The sequence below is a fragment of the Megalopta genalis genome, chromosome 5 (assembly GCF_051020955.1).
Source record: "Megalopta genalis isolate 19385.01 chromosome 5, iyMegGena1_principal, whole genome shotgun sequence".
Classification (NCBI taxonomy): domain Eukaryota; kingdom Metazoa; phylum Arthropoda; class Insecta; order Hymenoptera; family Halictidae; genus Megalopta; species Megalopta genalis.
Genome location: NC_135017.1, coordinates 9,880,481 through 9,903,984, shown reverse-complemented (window position 1 = coordinate 9,903,984; position 23,504 = coordinate 9,880,481). Strand labels below are relative to the sequence as shown.

The 23,504-nt window shown below is 44.7% G+C and overlaps 1 protein-coding gene across 3 annotated transcripts; it reads left to right on the top strand.

Moving 5' to 3' along the window:
• Positions 1 to 100: 100 nt before the first annotated feature.
• On the top strand, positions 101 to 22,917 carry jumu (Forkhead box protein N4 jumeau). Of its 3 annotated transcripts, none has more exons than XM_033471386.2 (4): positions 101 to 924; positions 16,312 to 16,615; positions 16,762 to 17,460; positions 18,182 to 22,917. In XM_033471386.2, exons 2-4 carry the CDS (start codon positions 16,320 to 16,322, stop codon positions 18,849 to 18,851), a joined length of 1,665 nt encoding a protein of 554 aa, XP_033327277.1. In that variant the 5' UTR covers positions 101 to 924; positions 16,312 to 16,319; the 3' UTR covers positions 18,852 to 22,917. The 3 variants fall into 3 exon arrangements, with proteins under 3 accessions (XP_033327277.1, XP_033327275.1, XP_033327276.1); XM_033471384.2 differs by having other exon boundaries at positions 16,312 to 16,639; XM_033471385.2 differs by lacking the exon at positions 101 to 924 and adding an exon at positions 15,973 to 16,235 and having other exon boundaries at positions 16,312 to 16,639.
• The last annotated feature ends 587 nt before the right edge of the window (positions 22,918 to 23,504 follow it).

Genomic DNA, 23,504 nt, shown 5'->3' with positions numbered 1-23,504 from the left:
TACCGAAAGTTCACGTTCCGTGCGAATTACAGGGAAATAATCGTCTTCCTCGTTTCATTTCCGATCAATTTCGTTCGAGAAACAGTGTCAGAACGGTCGAATCGTCGCGTGTACATTTTCTCGCGCCAAACCGTCGAAATCGGAACGCGCGTGTGTGCATTCCCGCCATTATCGTAATGGTTCATTCTTAAATGGATCTGCCATGCTCCCCTTCACGCGACGATGGACTCGTCCAACATTGGTGATCCTTCGGCGCAATTAATTCACGCTCTCCTGCCGCGAAGTTAGAACGAAATTCCATCTTAACCGATCCGTAAAAATCCAGACTATTTTTCAAGACCGATTCGGTGATAAAAGAAAATAATCTCGATCGACGCCGAGGCATTTTCTCGCGGTTAATTCGGGCTCGGCCATTTTGGTAGTGGGGAAGGTTAGGGGAAAACACAGGTCGGTTTCTGTCAATCGTGCGCCACCGAGCAGACCCTGTGCACGTTTCCCGACCGTTCTTGCGGCGATCGATCCCCGCGAGTCCGAATCGGATCGGAAACGTAACCGATCCATCCAGAAATCGTTCGAAGAAAAATCCCGTCGCCAGCATCCCTTTGTCGGCCATGTGCATTTAGCGGATCCGTTCAAAGTGTCCTCGCGAATCGTGCCGCGGCCGTCCAATCCGACAGCGCCAGCCCGGTCACGTGCCGGCCCCGACCCAATCGGGTACGAGGGATTTGAAATCGTGCGTGGTCTTTGTTCACGAGCCTGCCGTGTGTCAACGTTACTTCAGTTCCGTAAAGGGGGCCCTGTGTCGGTGTCCGTTTTATGCATGGTCGCTGCCAAAAATCCGCGCGATACTCCCATCGTAAATATATGTGTGAGAGTGGTGTTACACAGCGAGGACGACGTGCTCCGGGGATCGTCGAACACACGGTAAGTCTCGTTAACTATTTCTCGGACGGGATTCCCGACAGCCTCCCGGAGAAATCCTGGAAAAAAACATTCTGCCTCACCGGTGTCCGAAACCGATGTCGAGTGTCAAGGTGTAGCGTGCCGAGGGGGGAGAGAGAGAGGACGAACGTGTGCTCGTGCGAATCTTTTTTTCGTCGGAGCTTCTTTTCTCGCGCCGCGTTTACCCGCCGGTAGTACGCGGCTGTACGCTTACGTCGGTTTGTTTATTTACACGAGGCTGGCACTCATCGCCGACAGTCAGTGACGATTCCTCGACGGGTTTTCTTTCATTCTCGCGACCCTGCGCGTTGCCGGTTCCTCCACATTGGCCTCCGTTTTTGAGATTACTTCGGGTTTGCCGCGCTCCGTCGGTTCGACGACACCGGCGAGCAACGATTCCCCTGGCACGTACTCGAAAATAAACAATCGGACGTATCGAGTCCTCAATGAGTGATTCATCGCACGACTTTCGGCGGGAAAAGCTGCCCATGCCGGACACTCAGCCGTTTCCGGATTGTTTTCTCTCGGGAAACGAAGGCATTTGAATGAATTATCCGACGGCAGGTTGCTTTCGTTTTTGGTCGGACGAGTCCGACCCGAATAAATAGCTATCGATTTCCGGTTGCACGCCGGATCGAAATTGTACGGTTTACCGCCTTCTACACGGCTTTCTGTTAATCAACCACGGGTTAGATGAATTGTTTCGACGGCATCATTTCTGCAATATTTGCGGTATCTCGCGTTGAATGTTGAAACAATTACGTGAAAAATAATACAGCAAGAATGCTGAAATTGATAATTTGAGAAAATGCCAGAATTATGAGAAAATCCAAAGGGACGGAATTTTATGGATGTACCTGCAATTGACCTATTACATTTTACTGTGGAATTTTGTCTGAAATTATCCCGGCCGAAATAGCCGCAGGTAATCGATAGCGAAGAGAAGGGGGAGGATGAAGAGAAGCAGGAGGAGGAGGAGGAGGAGGTAATTAAAGGAGCCCATTTTCAACGGGGATTAGGATCTACGGAAACCGTACTATCGATTCCCAGGGCGGGACGTAGGAGGAATTTTACGATCGATTACGGTTCTTATAATTTTCGGTTCGACGGTGCGTATAAAACGTGCGGAAGATTTATCGGTTTTCCTGGCCCGCTCGCTAGGCCACTTCTCAGAAGGACGTTTTTCGAAAATGTTGCGAATAACGAGCGGCAGGGGAGGGAGGGACCCTCGAGCACTTTCAAGCATCACCGCCATGAAAGCTATTGACCGTGGGAACTTTCTGGGAACTCTACCCCTCGCCATATGCCTACCGCAGGAAATATTTTACGGGCTCCGGCAAAATCAAAGCCGGACGAATTTCGCTCCACGAAAATATTACTATTTCATTTACATTTTTATTTTGTTACGGTGTTGACTTTATCTATTCTTCCATTATTTCATTGTTGGGTCGACCTTTTTTTACTTATTACTTTGAAGCGACGTCAATCTTTTCAGACTATTTATTACTTTGTAGCGAAGTCAATCTTGTTGCAATTTTTACTGTTTTCTAGTAAGGTGTATCTTCTCACGGTTTCGTTATCTCGTAGCAAAGTGTCGACCTTTTTGCACTTTCATTATCTTGTTGCAAAAACAGACCTTTTTACACATTCATTATTTTCTTTCAATGTCATTATTTTCTGTTTACACTTTCATGATTTTGTTTCAAAGTAAATCTCCTTACCTCACCATTTCGTAGCTACGTAAACATTTTTATTACACTTTCATTACATTGTTGCCGACTTTCGACACTTTCGCAACAGTCAGAATTATTACGAATACCAAACGATCCTATCGTGAACTGGAAGCGGAAGTTGAATTAGTTTGATTTGTTTAAAATGACACGTTGGAACGAAAGTGATTCAGACAAACGCCCAGTCGTCTGTCCGTTCTCGCGTAATTACGTATTTGTCACTCCGAACGAACCGACGATCCTGAATTCCGTGTTCCGTTTTCAAACCTTTTTTTCTCTTCTCTCCTCGGCGAAGAAAAATTGCTGTTCAGTGTGAATCGATGCCGTATTCGGCCGGTGGCCCTTTTGTGTCCCGTATTTTTTTTTCTTCCTCTTTCTCGCGGTGTGATTGTTGGGGTTCCAGGAAACACAATAATTGTACATTTTGAGGTTGCCCGTTCTGGTTTCTCGAGCGGATACCCTTGTCCCGCCGTGGGAACCACGATTATTCGCTCGCAGTACACATTTTTTACTAACGTTTTACACAACTTGCAAAATGGAGAATACAAATATTTTTCGGAAACTCGAACGATGTAATTCTTGCGAACTTAAGTAAATCAAATGTCGACGTGTGATTTCAGAATCGGTGTCGAGTATTTTTGTGAAAAATCTTGTTAAAATAATTTGCATGGGAAAGACAGATGGAATAACAATGGGGACTTGCGGCAACAATGGATTGTAGAATCTTTGCCGGCGGTTCTCGCCTCGTCCTTTTTTTTCGTTTATCAAGGAATCGTTCGAGGCGAGCATTTAATTCGCACAATTGTTCCGTAACGAATGCTCTCGAGGAGTGTATGTGTCTCTCTCGGACGAGTTAGAAAGTCGCCTTTGGAAGATGTGGAAAGAGGGCCGTAAAAAGAGTTCGTAAATTACGCTCTCATGCGGCGCTTATAGTTCGCTCTCGCGAGGCACCGCTGTCAGCGTCGATTGAAATTTAGTTGCGCAAACGACACGCGACCGTTTGACATTGTTTCAACATTAAACCGTCATTCCCGTCGCCCTGCCGTCCGAATAAACGTTTCACTGATTATCGGTTATTACGGACCGGTTTTCAATAAATTTGCGGAATTCGTGAACCGGTCCTTGTACTTGATTAATTATTTGATCGAGTGTCACAGACTGACCGAGAATCATCCGAACACCGTTCGAGTAGGTTTATCAATCGAATGAAAAATCTGCTGTTATCGGTGTGACTTCCTTCGCGTGCAATCATACTGTCCCTCCTCGTTTGCGTTTCAATTTCCCAAGGTGCCGGTGGCCGCGATCGCGTTCGGATCTAATTGAGATCGAGGATCGATCTTGTTTCCCGGCGACACGCAACAACTTGTGGCTCGCGAAACTCTTGTGCGGAGAAACGCGCTTTGTCGAACGTGGATTGCGTGCCGTACACGTTGGAACACGCGAAATTTTTGCTTCTCGGGTGAAAGCAAAATGGCGGGAATAGAGACCGGTTAAATTCGAACCGCGACTTCTGCCGCCTATTTTCGAGTCGACCCATCGAAAAACCGAATTTTCCGCCATCCGCGATTTTGCTTTATCCCGCCATTTCGGTTTGAATATTTTTCAACGAAAATGATTGCTGTCGTTGCTCCAAATGTTCGTGGCTTTTCAAACTTTAATATCGCGAGTACTTATGTGTTCTCGTTTTGGTATTTTACTAGAGGATGATTCGTCGTAATTAGTGTTAAGCAATTAGGACAGTTGACTGATTCATTGAAGCCATTTTTTCGCGCCAATTTACCAGTGAGTCGCGTCCACGTGTACCCGAGGTTCCCGCGTTCGATTCGCTCTCTCTCTTCGTTTGCCATCCTGTGTTCCGTACACGGTGTCGCATGAAATATGCACCAAATAAACTGTCAGTACCATAGCACTTGCGTATATAGAATTGTTAAGCATTATATCAAGGGCTGCGACTCATTTCTTAAGAATTATTTCAGCCCTCGTTGAACTAAACGCTTGAATCATAGATCCATTCCAAGTTCGATAAAACGGCAACAGGAAATCATTTATTAACATTATTTAGCTCGTTGGAAAGCGGAGACATTATTTTTCAAATTAATTGTAGTTTCGTTGACCGAAAAAAAATTTTCAACTCTATGGGTATATCTGAATGTACAATATTTGCAAAAATCATCATTTTTATATTTTCGCCCGGTTTGCGATCATAGCATTTTTTTCGGTGAAATAACTACTGGAAATTGAAAGTAGAGAGTATACGTTTAAAAATGAGCTAATGTACGTTGCTCTACGATTTTTTTTCACAGAATTACAATATTTCAGATGTGAACCATTTTTTACTCAAGTTGTAGCGAGTCTTAGTTCAATGCTCGAGGAAGACTTGTCATTCAAAGTGCCATAAAATGGCAGCAAAAGATCATGGATCAAAATTTTTTACCTCGTTGGTAAGCTGAGACTCTAATCTATAAATCCACGTTAGTTTTAGTTCAGAAAAAAAATTTTTCGATCTTCGTACAAGCATTCCAATTCATCAAACTTAAAAAAGTTACCATTTTCACTTCCCCGATCACATCCAAGAAAAAATCAATTTCAAAAGCAAAGAACAGTGTAGGTGTTTCAAAGCAGAGTCTTCGCGCTTCAAAATGAGCGGAAGTAGAACATCGTACGATTTTTCTGCACAACGTTCAGTCGTCCGAAAGATCGCCTAGCAAAACGAATCTTCCCAAACAGTCCATCGGACTTGAAGTTGAGCACCGCTAAACGCGATTATACAATTCCTCGAGCAGTGGAGCCAACTTAAAATCGCGTAACTGAAAAAATCTTTCTCTTAAACGTTCGTAGAACGTCGGCGCATCTCTGTAGAGCGAATGCAAAGTGGCGAACGCCTAATTTTGCAGTGTTTAGGGACAGAGGCGAGCCTATAAAGCGGATCAGGAAGGAAGAACAACACGGTTGAATTTTCAAACGGTCTTGCGGCAGCCGAGACCCGAGTTGTGTTCCCCTCTCCTCAGGATGGCTTGGTCGTGTGTATGTATGTGTGTGTCTGTGCACGTTTGTTGGTGAGGCGACGGGGCGCGGGCACACTCGCAGCAACTCGCAGCAAACATTGGTCGACTGCCGGCTGGGATATCAGATCGATACTCGGCGAAAAGCGCGGGTAGGAGAGGCACGGCTATACACGGTTGGTCCATCGCGAGATCCGGAGTGCAGACTCTCCGGGTTCACCCAACGAAATCTCTGGCCGATTCACTTGCATAATGCTGGCGTTATTTAACCAACGTCTACCCCGGAATAATGGAAAATCAGAGCCAGTCGAAATAAACAGCTAGCTTACCAAAATCACTCTGACCTTCTGTTCCATTCCTGGGGAAAGAAATGGCACTAGGACTAAATCTCTTCCTCGAAGAGATTTAATATTATCACCAGATCTCCTATCAGCATACATCAGTATGCAAAATAATAAAGTCAGTTTTTCAAACACCGGAAACGCCTAATTTGTAAAGTTGTCCAAAGTGGTCACTTCCCTGTCCATTCTTATCAATAGAAAAATTTTATCCGTAAAGATAACATATCTCTGTTCAAAGTATAGGTCTCGCCCTTTCAAATGAGTTAAGGTGCACTGTCCTACGATTTTTTCCTCGGAAGTTACAACGCAGCATGGCGGCAAAAAATCGTAGACCTAAAATTTTGGATTCATTGGAAAGCTAAGACTTTTCCTTACAAATTCATGGTAGTCTCGCGTGCATAAAAAATTGTTACCAAAGTAAATTCTTATTCTCAGTGCAGCAGCGTTTAAGCAATGAATTAGAATAACGACTGGTTGAAAGATTGCCAGGAGCGGGATTATAATTCGCCAGGGAGTACATTCGCATTGTTGCAGCGGGTGTGTGTGTGTGAGGGATGGGGGGGGGGGGGCTTGTAATTGCCGGGATTCGTAGAAAAGCGAGGGAAACGCGATCGAACGTTTCGTAGAGGAGATACAGAAAACCGATTTGCATACAACAGCCGCGGAAAAAATATGGCTGCGATCTCACTTCGCCGGTGAAGAAGGTCCGTCCGTCTGTCGACGAGTTCAGGTTAACGAACATTATCGGCGGAAGTGTGTATCCCTCGGAGAGGAAGTGTGGCCGGTAAGGCACCATGGGAAAAGATGCGTCGCGCGATGCTCCTCGTGTTTTCACGACCGTGAAACGGTCGCAGTTCGACGTATGCATGTTTTACACGGTGCGCGACGTCCCTCTCCGAAACCTTCGGTGAAGTCTCCTGGAACGATCACAGGCCCGTGACCGTAACGCTACCTTCTCCGCAAACAGAGAATTGTTAATCCCCCAGATGTTTAACACTTGGAGAGCCGGCGCCGGTCGCCGGTGACCGACGATACCGAACGTATCTTCTGTACCCGGTCAGATTGCATTTCGCTATGGCGATAACATGGCAACGAAGAGTCGTCGATCGAAGTTTTTGGATTCGATGGAAAGAGGAGACTTTATTCTTTAAACTCACAATTATTTTATTAGGGGTAAAAAGATTTTGGACTCTGTAGAGGCGGTTGAATTTGGGAAATGGTAAAAAATTACCATTTTTTTGTTTCCGCTTGTTCGTCAATGATAAAATTTTGTCTGATGGGACGGTTTAGAAGGGTCGAAAGTTGGGACCTCAACCTTTAAAACGAGCCTAGGTGTATTCCCCTACGATTTTTTTTCGCTGAGTTATCGCAGTGTGAAGATGAAGCGTTATATAGTTAAGACACCTTGAGCCTTATCTTAACAAAGCCGGCAGAGTTTTCATCCAGAGTACCATAAAATAATACTGAAAAATCGCAGAACAAAATTTCTTGTCATTGGAAAGCTAAGACTCTAATCTACAAAATTACTATATTTTTCAAGAAAGAAATTTTTTGATTTCTGTACAAATGTTCAAATATCAAAAATTGTCCAAAAGTGAACATTTTCCATTTTTCGCTCACATCGTAACGCTAAAACAAAAAAGAGTTAATTGTGCAAAAGTAGAGACTTCAGACTTTAAAATAAGTGCAGATACCGTAACATTGTTTCTCCCAACCTAGCAGTCGTTATAAACCAACATTGCCGAATTTTGTGTTCGCGAAAATTATTCCCGCAAAGGAACAAAGGTTCTGTTGTTCGATTTCACGTTCTGGAACGAACGATGCCATAAGCGGAGGGGATTTAGGGTAAACGGGCATAAATTGGCAGGAAGTATCGGGCCCGGAGCAATTGGTCGGTCGTTAAAAATTCGTAGCTACCTGTCGAGAAAGACTTCCGCCGCCGAGGCTCTTCTTACCTGTCCGTAATGGCAGCTTTTTGAGGAAAGGGACAGCCGGGTTTACACCTGTACTTGGGTCCGAAGGTAGAGACCCGGACCCCAAACGAATATATTTGTTCCGGATGGAAAATTTTCACTTTCTTTGGGGCCTCGTGATCAGACCGCCTTTCTAAGAATATTTCGTAAAACTGTGCCCTTAGAAATAGACGGGACTGATCGCTTCGGCCATGCTTAAAAATACCGTAAATCCTTTGTCATTGTTCTACACGATCAAAAACAGATTTAGACAAAGATTTTGGAATCCGCAGGAGGGCCTGGAAGTTTTCTGGGCTAAAAAGTTTCGAGTCGTAGGTCGAATTTCCATTATCCGTGGGGGAAAAGGATGCAGGGTGGCACGGACCCTCCGCACAATGAAACCGGCTGATCCCGGCAGCTGGCTGCCGAGGAGTTACACGAGGATAATAACGCGGAGAAGTTTTCGCTCGAGTCACAAATTTATGGGGCTTTTTGGCGTTCGATTTTCGGGTCGCGTGGCAAGTTTATGGGTTTTTTCTTCCGTTCTTTTTAACCGTGACAAGGACGTAATAATTTTAGACACGTCATAAATATCTCAACCACGGAAACGCATCTTATGAAATTGTCCACAGTGACCATTTTCAATTTCCTGCCTCTTCGCGTCAAATGGAAATTTTTTTCCATAAAAATAACTTACGTACGTCGAAAATAGAATCTTCACCCTGTAAAATGCGCCGAAGTACATTATATTATGATTTTTATAGACGAAGTTACAACAGTCTAAAGATCAAGAAGACTGATTTATTTCCAATACAGCGGTTGTCACATTCAAAGTCTCATAAAATGGCGACAAAAAATCGTAGATCGAAATTTCTGAAAGCGTTGAAAAGCTGAGAGATTTCTCTATAAAATCATGGTAGTTTCGTTCGGGAAAAAAATTTTTTTATATCTGTGCGATTTTTTGAAAATTTCGAATTTTGTCGTGGAGAAATGGCAATAGTTCGCCATTTAATTTTGAATCTAAGGATTGCAGTATTGTATGACGGAAAGGAAGTGGCAGCGCGGAATAATTCGTTCCCTAAGGAGCGAACGAAGTCGGCAGCGGTAAAATGGCCACGATAAATTACACGTGTTTCTTGTCCGGTCAGCGTGTTTTCGTAACAGAATGGCCGAACGCATCCGTAATCGTGTCAACCGGTGTCCGTGAACGGGCCACGGGCTCTCTCGTAGATCGTCGTTATCAGTGGACGGCCAACAAAAGTCCATTTATTAGACGAACACGATTCACGTTCGATTCACTTCATAAGCCGTGTTCAGCGCGATTCAACAGAAACCGGTTCTCCGGCTGCGATCACAAAGAAACCCTCCGCGTTTTAACCGCGCACGCGAACACGCCGCGCCGACGATTGCCCGACTTCGTCGTTCCCTTCGTTTTCATAAACAATCGTTTCCCAACCGCTTCCTCTTTCATCTTATGCAGTCTGAATAAAAACTGCGCTATCAACATTAGCTCAAATCTCACTATATCTTGATTTTAAAAAGTTGATCTTTAAACTATTGTAACTTTGTGAAAAAGAATCGTACGACAATCTGTCTAGGCTCATTTTAAAGGTAAATGGCTCTACTTTAAAAGTTCATACGTTATTTGCTGAAAAAAATATTCAACACAGACGAACAAGGAACAATGTGAAAATGGTCACTTTTTAAAAATTAATTTGAATTCCATCATTTGTTCAAAGATCGAACTATTTTTTATTTCGGCTAAAAATAACGCGGATTTGAAGATTAAAGTCTTAGCTTTGTAACGCGACAACAAAATTTAAGTAACGATTTTTTGTTACCATTTTATGGTACATTAAACGATAAGTCGGTCACCAGCATTAAACTAAGGTACGTGCCACCTCGATTAAAGAAACGTTCACATTTGAATTGTTGTACCTTCGTGGAAAAAAATCGTAGAGCAATGTACCTTGGCTCGTATTAAAGGGTGTACTCTCTACTTTCGACTCCCCTAAGTTGTTTCACCAATAAAAATCTTACTATCTCAAAGCGAGCGAAAGTACAAAATTGGTAATTTTTGATAATGTTGTAAATAAAAATTCTGCCAAGAGCTTAAAAACTTGTTCTCCTCGCTGAAACCAACGCGGATTTGATAATTGAAGCATAAGCTATCCAACGAGCCCAGAAACTTCTGTCTACGATGTTTTGTTACCGTTTTATGGCACTTTGAATGGGAACTGCGCCATCGGCTTCGAAGTAAGGCGCAGTAAATCCCTATTAAAAGTGGGTTGATATTTAAACTGTTGCAACTCCGTGGATAAAAATCGTACGACCGTGTTACTGCGCAACAAATAAGCGTAATAGTCGCAGCAGGGCGTGAGCGTAGCATCGTTCGCGGTTAAAGGGTTAAAGAGAGGAGCCCGGCTAGGTTTAACGACGTTAGGAGGCGCGTACAGCTTGCTGAAATCGAGCACGATAACTCCGGTATTGTTACAACAATCGACGAGATTTCCCTTTCACCGTTGCTTTCGTAACCGTGTATGTGTGCGTCCGTGAGACACCGCGCTGGGCGCAGCTGTGAGCCTCGTGAACACCTGACGAAACGTCCGCGAGACGATCAGTAACTGATAAACCCTGTGCTAGTCCCAAAACAGGAAGAAATGCTCTCAGCCTACGTCCAGACCGAATTTTCTACCCTTTCATGCCATTTCCCCCCTAATTAACTCATTCTCATTTCAAGAGCAAGCAATTTCTATAGCAAAATAAGGGACGCAATACTGGTGCGTTGCGGTTGTGGCAGGTAGTGAAAAATGATGTTTGCCGCAGGTGCAGCTAGGTGGGTCCGAAGAATTGTTAGGGAAGGGGGGGGGGGCGGAGCTGGTTCGTCAGAAGTCACGAAGATCTGGTTGGATAAGTTAAACCTGGATAAAAATTCTTTTGGTGATGCACCGTTCGACTAGGACGGAATAGAGCAGGAGCTGCCTCTAGGGGGAACCTTTTATGACCTGCGAAGGATTTCAGGTTGAATAGCTCCTCCGGGGTCTAAGGATCGTCTGTCGCTCGAGGACCCTTCTTGGAACTCGAGCTTGAAGAGCCAGCCAACGAGAAAGATTATCCTGTTGCATGAACCAGATACAGTTTTCGGGGGCCTGTCTTTCCCTACTAATGGCCACCTGCAGCGATCACGGAATTTATCATTTCAACCAGCCTCCAATTAGAACGAAACCGAGTCGTCACAATCACCCGAAACTCAACTACAATTACACGTCTGAAATTCTGAAAGAAAATAAAACGTTCAAGGAGACAAGCAATAGTATTGAAGTATGTCATTGTGAAAAATAAATATTGATAGTTTCTCGAATTTGTGACGTTTACAAGACAGTGTAGACGTTTTGGAACGTTTTTGGAATCGGACTTTTTTCGGTCGCCGACGATCACTGGTCGGCGAATCGTTCTCAAAGGGAACGACCCAATGGAACGATCATTCGATACTCTGCGATATTATTACGGGCAGGCGGACATTCTTTTTCAAGGTCTGCTCGTCGTGTCCCTCGGTCAAGTTTTCGCGCGAAGACATTGAAGAACGGTCAGGGCCGTCGCGAGAAACGCGCCGATCCCGGCGAGCTGTTCGTCCCTTTTGTAGAGCATAATTCCTAAAACATCTGCCCGCAAGCATTATCAATTACTGATTAATGAGGAAATAGACCACAGAAAATATTAATAATTTTTTTTATAAAAGTTCGTCATTTTATTTTTGATAATTTCAGTTTAATTTTCAATTTATTTTTATTTTGATAATTCTAGTATATAAGCGATTGATCTTTCCTGGTGTAAATTGCTGTTTATATAGAAGAGTATAGCTAGTTTGACACAGTTTGCTGCGGTTTGAAGCTTGACCCAATTCCTTAAAGTGCGTCCACGTGTCGTCCCTAATCCACTGGACAGTCTGAGTAAAATACATTTCTATCGACCGTTACAACGATAAATTTTCTAGATAAAAATAACTTTTAAGTCATTCTCTTGAAACTTTCAATTTTTCTGCACATTCCATAATCTATCTACACCGCTCTAAAAATGTTCGCGTGACTTTCTTGCAAGAATCGCGGACAGTAGAAATTTACCGTTGGTTCTCCAGTTCTAAAAATTTCTGGTTCGATTTTGGAAGAATGTGGGAGCCAGTGGATGATCAGAGGGGCTGCCGCTATAGTTGTCACGGTGACAATATGAGAAGATCATACGCCCGTCCAGATTCCGCCGGCTAATCGGTCTTTCACCCGCGAGACCTCAACGAATAACAACCTTGGGTCCTTGGCCGCTTTATTTTCGTCTGTTTTCGAGTCTGGCGTCGCGGTCGCCTCTAAAACGCTTGATGCACACTCGTCTGCCGCGCCCACGACCCCCGACGTCTGGTTGCATCAAACGTCTGGCCTGTTTTTCCTTCCTGCCTCCACCGACGAGAGCTTCCTTCTGCTCTTTTAGCTTGTTTTTACACTCTTTCTCGCTCTCCCCCCTTCTCTCTCTCTCTCTCTCTCTCTCTCTCTCTCTCTCTCTCTCTCTCTCTCTCTCACCGTTTCGACTCTCTTCATTTTTCTCCCCTCGGCAAGAATTTCCATTCAGAGCGTAATTTATCTCTGGAGGCGCAGGATTTCGGGCGCCATTATTAGAGCTGCCAGATGCGGGAACCGTTCGGTTAAGAGGAATCCGATGCAGATGCGGCTAATAATCATACGCTATCCGCTTCATTCAGTGCTCCGATTACGCCGATCAATGAGACATAGTATTTGCCTCGCAGTTACAGTGTTTCCTCGGTCAATTGATTCCGTGAGTGTATACATTTTCTGCGGAGGTACAGGTGAATTTCGTATAACAATAGAAAACACGGCTTCCTGGTACGCCGGCAGCGGGAGCCTGGTTGTTTCGAAAAAGAATAACGTGTCGCTGATCGGCCCCGACTGATATTATATTCATTATCGTGGGAATCGCCGCGTAAAGTATAGTAGTAGACTTTTCACGACGTGAACGAGGTAATTGGAGACGGTCGTTACGCTTCGATCGCGGCGTGCATCCATTGCAATTATCAGTCCGTGAAAATTGCACTCGGTTGCAGCGGGTTGCGATTCATGCGGCGGCGGCAGCGGCGGCTTTCGACTCGGCCGATTCAAGATCATTGGTTCCATTAACGGCCGCGGTGTGCGCCGAGTATATAGTTCTCTCTCGCATAGGGAAACGTGTCGTAACAGCCTTGTAACTTTTTCACCGGGAGAGAGTGTTGCCGCCACTTTCACAATGGCTTGTAGTAGTTGCAACAACAAAACCCCCCGGCGGTACGGTTGCGGTGCAATTCGGGAAATTGCCGTGTTGTTGTCTCGTAGGACGTTGACCATAGCCCGCGAGAACTGCGGCGCGTAATCGTTGCAAAAAGAAGCCTTGGAGAAGTTTGTTAGCCGGGACGAAAAGCTCGCGAGCGCGATGCATCGCGGGCTGCACACGCCGAGCGATGCATACGCGATTGCATCTGACCGCGGATTCCACGGAGGACTCCGTGTAAACGTGCCTTGTCCATTACTGGCAACGGCAGCATTTACACGACGTTCTTGCGCTCCTTATTAAACGCCGGGGCTTAACCGCCTCGCATTATTTCCCGCGACCCTTTTCACGGCTCGCAGGAGACTTTGTTCGGGAAAGTAGCCGACCGGAAAAAGAGCGTGGGCGTTGAAAAGTGCGATCGAATAGGCTCCGACAGCCACGGAGCCGCGAAGATCCATCACGCCTAAAAATATCGTTCCGGCATGCAGACTCGAATGTCTCGCGCGCGTAAAGCCCGCTCCACACGGTTACGCGTGAGGCAGGGTCAGTTCTCGGTCGCTTTCTTCTTCCCCTTTCTCTTCCTTTAACCCTTTGCGCTCGAGTGACACCGTTCAGAATTACCATAATATAATTCGCAACAATGTTTAGCTTCTTAATCTTTTGTTGCATTTAATAAGTTGCTAAAAACTTCAATGTTATACAAGTAAATGCACTTAAACTCTTACAAAAAAAAGAAAAACAAACGAAATCACCGACATAGAATGATGATACTAGATCAGAAGAAATGTCGGCGTTGCGGAGGTTACATAACTTCTTCGCGTGCGACGGTTTAATATTTAAGTTGAGAAATATCCATCGACAGACCGATCAAAAGATTCGTGCCACTTTTCTCGATCCTTTCGTCGGCTCGCTTCCTAAAAATCATTACGATACAAAGTGCAATGAGCATTCGAAATCGCGAGGTGAGCGTCCATCCGCCACGTTGCGTCACACCGCTAGCACGCTCCTCCACTGTTGACATGCGTTGCTCGCCGCAAGAATGCCAGCGTCGGATAAGAATCGATGGAAACATTTAAAACACATTAATTATTTGAAGAATTCGTGCGTGCCACTCGATGGCAAAAGAAACGGAAGCTCTGCACGGCAGGGAGGAAAGCAATTATTAATCGGCGTTTTCCCTTCCCGGTAACAGAGGACAGTAATGGCACATTGTAGCGCATTCATTGCGCCGTGTGCACGCGAGCTGTAGGCCACGGCTGCCTCGGTCCACGTCCCCTCCCCGCCCCCCGTTCCACGAGTCGTCAAACCACCAAAGACAGAAACACGCGGGAGAGCCTAGCGAAGCTATACGGGGCTGGGGAAGATGAGGGGGCGGGCTGTACGGGCGACGAGGAGGCCAGGGGGCGAGCGAGGATTCTTCGTGACGGAGAAAATAAATATCGAAAGCCGTGATAGGAAAGGATAGAGAAACCACGGGCGAAAGGATACCTGTGGAGAACGAGGGAACGAAGAATCACGAAGGACAAACACGTATAGAATGCCTCGGACGGGGTCGGGGAGAGGCAGGAACGAAGATGGTGGCTCGTAGAGAAAAAAGGAATTGATAATACCCCGGATCGTTAATAAGATGCGAGCTGGGGGAGAGCATCGAGAGCTTTAATGATACAGGTCCTTCGGTGGTACGTGGATCCCGATCGGGCCACTGGGAAAAATCATTAGAATTCGACCTGGGTTCTTCAGAAAAGTTTAAACTTCATTAGAAATTATAATCATAGTCTCCCCACTCTAGATTAATAATGTGAAATACGGTCAAATCTGCAATGGTTAAAAACGCTTTACATTATGAAGATATATACGTTGAAGATAAATACAAATCGGGGAAGCTTAGAAAAGTGTAATGCGCGCACAACTGCAGATTTACCGTAAATTCAGTCCCCCCACTTCGGATTCATCGTACTGTGCCCAGCCGTGGAGGAAGGGGATAGCTATTTTGATTATACCTTTATCTTCGAAAGGCTTTAGCAAAGCGACATAATTGCTGAGATATAAATACAAGGTCCAGGAAGAGTCTTACCGAACTTGAGAATGTCTTTAAAAAAATGTGTCTAGGCACGGGATTAGGGAAATCCGGATGCTCGTCGATGGTCCCCCGTCCAAAATAAACATGGTCAGACCGAGGAACAAAAGATAGCAGAAGGAGTAGTCATTAGCCGGTCGGAATCATCGAGCGATGAGCACGGAGCCGGGTAGGCCGGGGCTGGACATCAAACGTTCGAAGAAACAGACGTGGAAAAAGGGGGTTCGGGTATAAAAACGCGCGGGAAAGGGACGGGAAGATGGCGTCGTAGATGGAGGATCAAAGAGCGGGACGGAGTACGATGGTTCTTCGGTGGACGCGAGGTTACGAGCGCGAACGAGATGAAACCAGTGGAACGAGTGGAACGAACCGCTGCTGGCGGGAAAAGGAGACGCTACGGAGGTAGTGGGAGGCGGGAAGACTACCGACGGAGTGGTGGAAAGATGAACGAGAGGAACGGGGGGCTAGGGGGGCAACCGGTGGAATAGTTAAGTGAACGGCGTGGTGGGGGGTACAAGCGTCGAAGGGGGACCGGGGGGACGGAAGGGAGGAAATACTACGAGTCCACGCGCTCCTATAGTAAATCGACTATAGTACTATGAGTCAGTCACACCCACAAGCCGGTTGTGGGTTCAAGACCCTCGTTGCACGTTCGTGCACCGCTCTGTGTACACGTACACAAGCGCGCGCGCGCGAGCTCACGAGGTCACGCGTACGGACACGGTCGAGAATCTATTGGCCTTGCCACGGGAGATCGTGGGGATCATCCTCGGGACGAATAAAATCATCGTGGTTCGCTCGCGTGGGCGTACAGAAACAATTTCAATTCCAAACATAACTAAATTCTAATCCCACACATGCTTTGCCGTGGCACTCGTTTCGAGGTGCGACTTCTTGGACACCGTGTGTATTCGACACACGAATTTTCCTAATGTCTAACCGGCCGAATTTTGGTTTCAGTCAGGTGAATGTTGGATACGGAGAGCAGACACAGTACTGGGCTGGATCAGGGGCCGACGAGGGACCCTTGGCTCACAATGGATTACTACCTTGGCACGGACAGCCTGTCGCTCCAGGAGATGCTGGACGTGGACATTAAATGTGAGATCGAGGGAGTCATCAGTGGCCACCCGGAGCTGGGCTTTAACTTCACGGACATGTCCACCCTGGAGATGGACGACGATCCCATCGGCTGCCAGAACGACCTCAGCGGATGGTTCGGGTCCACTAGCTTTCTGAACGGCAACAGCAACAGCTCCAACAGGTGTTTATTTCATTCGAAAACCTGGTAAATAAGGAGGACCCACCTCTCGTGACCTTGACTACGTATGTAGAGGTCAAGGTTATCGGGGGTCAAAAGACTCGTCAGAGATGAAATACTTAACGTCCGGTTCGATCTTTTCGTTTCAGCAATTTCAATCTGGATCTCAGCGGAGGAGACGCTGCTTCAATTATGGTAAACCCTAACTCGGTGATGCCACACATGGCGGTCAGGAGTCCGACACCCAACAACACCAGGAGGCACTTCTCCTTCTCGCCGAAGAGAGAGATTAAAGAGGAGAAGATCGACGTCGAAGAGGATATGGACAACGAGGCTGATAGTTGTACGGAGAACGAGAACGAAAATGACAACGATCCGGAGAACGACCTTGAGAACGACACCGAGACAGAGCAGTACGAGAACGACATCACGGAGACCGAGGACGATTCTGAAGACGAGCAAGAGATCTCGAAGCCGGTGACACCGACCAAGTCGAAAACGATCTCCATAGCGGCCGTAAAAACCACCACGCCTCAGTTCGCTAGGAGCCAGACCACCCACAAAATGCACGGAGTCTCCAGCATCAGGGTGCAGAACTTCAAAGTGCTACAGAGTCCCGGCCATGCGCAGCAGTATGTCCGAAAACAGATATACAATAACAACGTGCACGTCGGTTCGACAACGACCACAGTCGCCGCCCTGAAGAGGGAGAAAGAATTCGATTTGTCCGACTATGACGACAAACCATACCCCAAACCAGCGTACTCGTACTCCTGCTTGATCGCCATGGCATTGAAGAACAGTCAGACGGGATCTCTACCGGTCTCGGAGATCTATAACTTCATGTGGTGTGTCTATTAAACGTTTTCGCACAGAAAATCCCTGCGGTGATGCTTCATCCACTTTTGGTTTGATAATTTTCCAAGTCAGAATTGAATTTCTTGCTGTTACAGCTGATACACATATTTGCAACGCGCGCAAAATGACGACCAGATAGTTACGAGTTTTTCAGGCGACAGGGAACAAACAATGCAATCGCGAAGAGCTGTCCGGGTGGAAGAGGGTTGAAGCATGATTAATATTTTCTTGATACGCCGTCGAACAATGGGGTTCCTATTTGACAAACGACGTGTTGCCGACCTATTCGTTTATTTTCGACCATTTGGCCGGAAGGATAAGGGCTGGTCGAAGCCCTCCGGTGTTTAGCCCGCGAGGGGAGAAAGTATTGTCGTCCCTTCCTTTATTCCCAGGTTACACGGGGGGAAGCTGCCATTTTGTGTGGGGCTCTTGGAGCACCAGGTGCATGGCAGAGTGGTACAGTCCCTGTGGAAAATTACGCGCGTGCCCTTTGTCCGACTGGCTGCCCTTCTTCCCCATCTTGCATCACGCTATCGCTATCCAATTCAGTTTTTCGCAACTTAATAATCTGCTAGTAATTATTTCAAATATGAAACCGTGAATAAACCACAATAAAGTGAATTAAAAATGGATGAAAATTATACGAAGGATCCTTTATGCCAGTGTCTTTTATTGATTTAGCGTGTGCTAACCTGTTTACCTCTTTTCTAGCGAGCACTTCCCATATTTCAAGACAGCGCCGAACGGCTGGAAGAACTCGGTGAGGCATAACCTGTCTTTGAACAAGTGTTTCGAGAAGATAGAAAAGCCGGCAGGCAATGGAAACCAAAGGAAGGGTTGCCTGTGGGCGATCAACCCAGCCAAGGTTGCGAAGATGGACGAGGAAGTGCAGAAGTGGTCCAGGAAGGATCCTCTGGCGATCAAGAAGGCGATGATCTACCCGGACCACCTGGAGCTTTTGGAACGTGGTGAGATGAAGTATGCGGGCAGCGGGGACATGTCCGAAGAAACAGAGAGTTCCGGCGACGAAGCTGTCGAAGAGAGCACAACGTACGACGAGTCTGTCCACAGTCACATAGCAGCAAACTCGGTGACGGACAGCTACGACGAGAGCAGCCAGGACTGTGATATTGATATCGTGGAGCACTTGTACGATGAGATCGACATTGAGGATAATCAGGAGGCGCTGCACATGCAGCTGAACATCTCCAAGCAGGAGACGTTCGAATATGAACTCAGCCCCACCACGAAGAGGCAGAAGACGCTAACGGGTGCGATACAGGGGAACTATGTCTACCAGCCAGTGACAACGTCCAGGAGAAAAGCGCCCCTGCTGCTGCGAGCCGGGGCCGGGAATGGCTCCTTCCTCAAGATAGATTAAACTTGGACGCAGTTGAGACTCCGAAATTTCTAGTTTTCTATGTATCCATAGGCGTAGAGCGAGCCAGGGCACGTGTCCACCCAAGAGGAAAACAATTGATCTGTGTTCCGACAGTAAGTCCTGATTGCAAGAGCATGTCAATAATCAATGAGAAGATCGACTTCCGTGGCCGAGGGAACGACGACCAAGATTATCCAGAAGCTTCTCGATTCATAGAATTTATTTTACCACGAGGCTGCACATTTTTTCTATTTTTCTACCAACGCGTTCGTGATGTTCAGTACAATTTCTACACCGAGAGCAGCTTCTGCGTGAATCTAGAAGTCGGTGACACGGAAGCCCTTCTTCAATTACTCTTAATAATTATTTAAGCGACTCATTTTACCCTAAACTAATGTCTCCCCACTGGAACTTCGCGGATTGTAGCGGTGATATATATAGCCGTGACGTTACGGAGGGAACACTGTAACGACCGTTGCAGCACCTAAACCTGCTGACCGCAGAAAGCATTGCTTTCTAATTACGGTCAGCAGTTTTAGGTAATAAAAACAGTTGCGTTCAGGTAGTGACAGTGTCGAGAATCAGGGTCACAGCAATTTTTTTCCTCGACGGTGATAGTCGCAGTGTGAAACTTTCTTTATTCCTCCCACTTTTAATTGGAATAGGTAACAGTACCGTATCTGGTTGTCGACTTTTTATACGATTGACGAACTGATTTTCCAGGACGTATGAAAATATATAATAGACGACGATGAGTACACGTAATGGTTGTAGAAAAGAAAAGAAAAAATTGTAATCGGAGCGTAGGACGAGGCGGTTAGTGTTACGAAGTTAAGTCGAATAAGTATTTTGGTCAGCGGACTGGCCAGACTGATGTATTATATACTTTTTTATGCATTGCTGGACTGCGAGCGAATTAATTGTAAATGTTTCCCGCGTTTGTATACCTGACGCATGAAGCGAGAGACGACGATGGAGATACTTAGAATTTCGAAGCATATTAATTAACGGGACACAGGTATATAGAGTACAAAAAAAACGGTGAAAACGATGACAGCTGTAGGAAACGATTCGAATTTGTAAAATGTTGTAGCATATATATTACGGAACGTAGTGGGGGCGGTTAGGAATAATCGTATACCTGATTTAAGGACAAAAGATAGACTTATTCCGCTCCCAAAACAGTTCGACGGTTCTCTTTGTATTTCTTCTCTATACTTCTATTCCTTCAGCTTTTATTTAAGCATAGGCGTCGAGTTCGTTCCTTTACTTGTTAGGCCAGTGGAGCTAATCGAACCTGTAATTATTTTCGTCCCCCACTGATCTTTTTATTCTTAACCGAACGATCGCATGTATGTGTATATACATAATTTTAGTCATTCGTCCGGAGAGGGGAGAGGAAACAATGTCTACTTAATTTTAATTTCGTTTCGTACAACTTCTTCTCAGACTGTGTACTACTGGTCCGTATTACTGTCCCCGAAGCGGCCAGAAGGAAATCTAGCAAAATTTTCGCAGTGTTCTTTCGTCAATCGCTCGATCTTCCATTAGGGAATTCAAATTTCATGCCAGTAATGCGCAGTCTGACAGCGGGAAAGTTTGAAATACTGCGTTATCGCGTCGTCGTGAGAGGGGAATCCGGCATGACGAGGGATTCCGCTTTGGTTGAGAATTCTACAGCGTTTCTATTTTTTCATAGACTGTAAAATTTGTAAATAACCGTCGGACGCTATTTGTCAGTCTCTGTCGCAGATGGTTCTGAGGGAGAAACCGATCTGCGCCACCTCTCATCCGACACCTAGTTCGGCTGTGCCCCGTCGTCGATCGGGGAACAGTAGCATATTCTAAAGGGTAGATGAAGCATTCAGAAAGTAGACTCCGTGATCTGTAAATATTGCGCTATATATACCGGGTAGAACATGTAATTGAAACAAATTTCACCATTGTCTAGTCAACGATTTGAATGGGAAATGATACTCCACGAAAATCATTGCTGAGACAGTAGTTAAAATAGTTCCAATTACTATACCCAATATATGTATAGTATAGTCCTTTTTTTACGAACCAAGTTTTACAAGTACAGTAGCTTCGTCTCGCGTGAGAGAAAGAGAAAGAAAGAAAGAGAGAGAGAGAGAGAAAGAGAGAGGGAGAGTTGCGACAGTAGGGTGTACAAAAGCTTATCTTTTTTTTTTAAGGCAGAACAAACACAGAAGAAAAACAGAAAAAGAAAGAAATCTAGACGTGGGACCAATCTGTATTTTAGAATCTGTTTCTAAGTTTAATCTGTAAGCTTTCCTCCATTTGCGAACACGGTTCTTTTCTTTTTTTGTATAGTCCCTGTAAATAATCTAGCTTTTTCTTCATTTCCCAAAATAAACGACTAGACGTTTAAGTTTTTTTTTATTTTTACAATTTGAAAAGAAAAAGGAAAACGAAAGAAGCAAAAAAGAACTGATAACCCGGTATTGCGTCTGATCTCGTGGGAGTGCATATGTACCTCAGGCCCCGTCAGAAAAGCTGTCGAACAAGAGTATGTTCGGTGCAAGCGTGATATAGCTTATTTTTTTATTTGAATGCTCTTGACTCGTGTACACCTTCGAACAATGCCATAATAATAGTTAACGATACCGACGTATTTTTTTAACGCGTTTTAAGCGAACAGGTGCTGCGAGATTCTGATAGCGAGTAAAGTACTCTTTCGTAGTCTATACCCCTTCAGCGACCGAAAGTCCTGAAGTAGTATTTCGCGGTTAGGGTATTCGCAACGTTGCATCTAATTGATGTCCAAAAGGAAAAAAGTATTGTTCCCCGTTGAAAACCAAATTAAACGCACGATATACGATTGTGGAGCATCGTGACTCGAGAGATTTGTTCACAACAAATGATTAATTTTTTACAAAATAGGAATATTAAAGTGGAAGACGATAAATTCTCATTCAGGTATTTTGCAATAACTTTTATTTGAAAAGTGTGTGAACAAATACATGAGTCTCACAGTACGTTAGAAGTGTTAACGTGAGCAAAGTATTAATTATTCTGGAAAATTGTATATTTTTTATTTATTATTCGGTCGGATGATCTCTCTATAGCAGACATGTAAAGACTTAGGATTTGAATAAAGTATGGAACATTATACGACTCAGTACTCATACTATGAACCGTGTGATCGAGTGCCTTGGGTTGTGATAATGCTGATTCTTTTTCGACGATGTTTTCTCGAAATTCTGAACTGCTGGCACTGCCTTTTGTAAGCGACCATCGAACGGGACGATGCATCTTGAAATGTCACTGCCAACTTTCGAAGATCTCTCATATTGTTAACTTTAATTTTACATTTAACAATTAGGCGGACTGCGGACTTTTATGCGGAATGCAAATTTCTTCGCCACAACGTCAGCAATTCCTTCAATTTATTAAAATTATTCAATTCATCTGAACCTATTCTGTTGTTATTTCGGTGCAAGTATACATATATGCATCCGCAGTCCAGCTGCTTCATCGACTTCACGTCACATAAATAAATTATAAAAATACGAGACGAACACTGTACATAGCCGCAGATAGTGTCCATTGTGATGAACAACAACCCAATTAATTAATTAATCGAACGATCAATATTGTTGGATCTGCATTCCGCCCTATGAAGGATTAACCCTTTATTTTTAGGACAGAACCTGGGCACAAGAATAGTCCCAGCGATAGTCTCAGAAGTCTTGTTTTATTTTTCTATTAATATGTACCGTGTATCTATGTTCCATTTTTCTAAGAGAAAGTATTGAAAAAGTCGTTTACACGAATAAAGGGTTAATTACTTGGAACTGGATAGATACAGCAGCTTCCTGTTAATCGATAATCTATTACGAACGACGGTAAATTTGTAATCCATGAATAAGTAAAATAACGATATATGATAAGGGACGTAGAGTAGTTTTTGTACCTGTTTGTAATATTTCTATACGATATTATAAATGTATGTAATGTTCGTGTAGATGCAGCAGTGGTAATTTGTAATGATAATGTATATGTGCAATGAGAAGTTTCAGTAATAAAATGTTGGGAAATGCGATCTTATTCTTGTACATTCAAAGATCGATTCAAACTAATCAAGGCATTTCTCTCATAGTTAGCGATCGAGAGTTGTTAATTTTTCGCCATGATTTCCAATTTATTTTTAGTTTTATGAAACTCAGGAAAGATTCCAAAGGTACGTATAATAAATGTACCTATAGTAATTATTTACATATTTTATTTGTAATTACATTTATTGTTTTATTTTAATTTAGATAAAACTCTTCCGTTTGATCGTCTGTGCTGCTAGTTGCGGACAGTGATAGTAGCCACATGTTTTTAGATTTTTAGTATATTGTCGTAGTGAGATTTTCAAATCTTAATTAGTCTATCTAAAAGTCCAAATTTCCAGCTTTAATTTGAGCTATCGGACGTTAAAAAATACCAAGGGAAAGATGATGAAATATTACTTTTTATGTTAACGATTATTAAGGTAATAGTGGCGCCTCTTGTTGGAATATCTTGAAGCTTCCAAGAGGGTCCGTACAGCGCCAAAACCCGTAGTGGCAAAACGCCCAAACTGTTGGGCAACGTGACCGACGCAGACGACAAATGTAAATGTCGCCACCTGGTGTGAACTTTTTT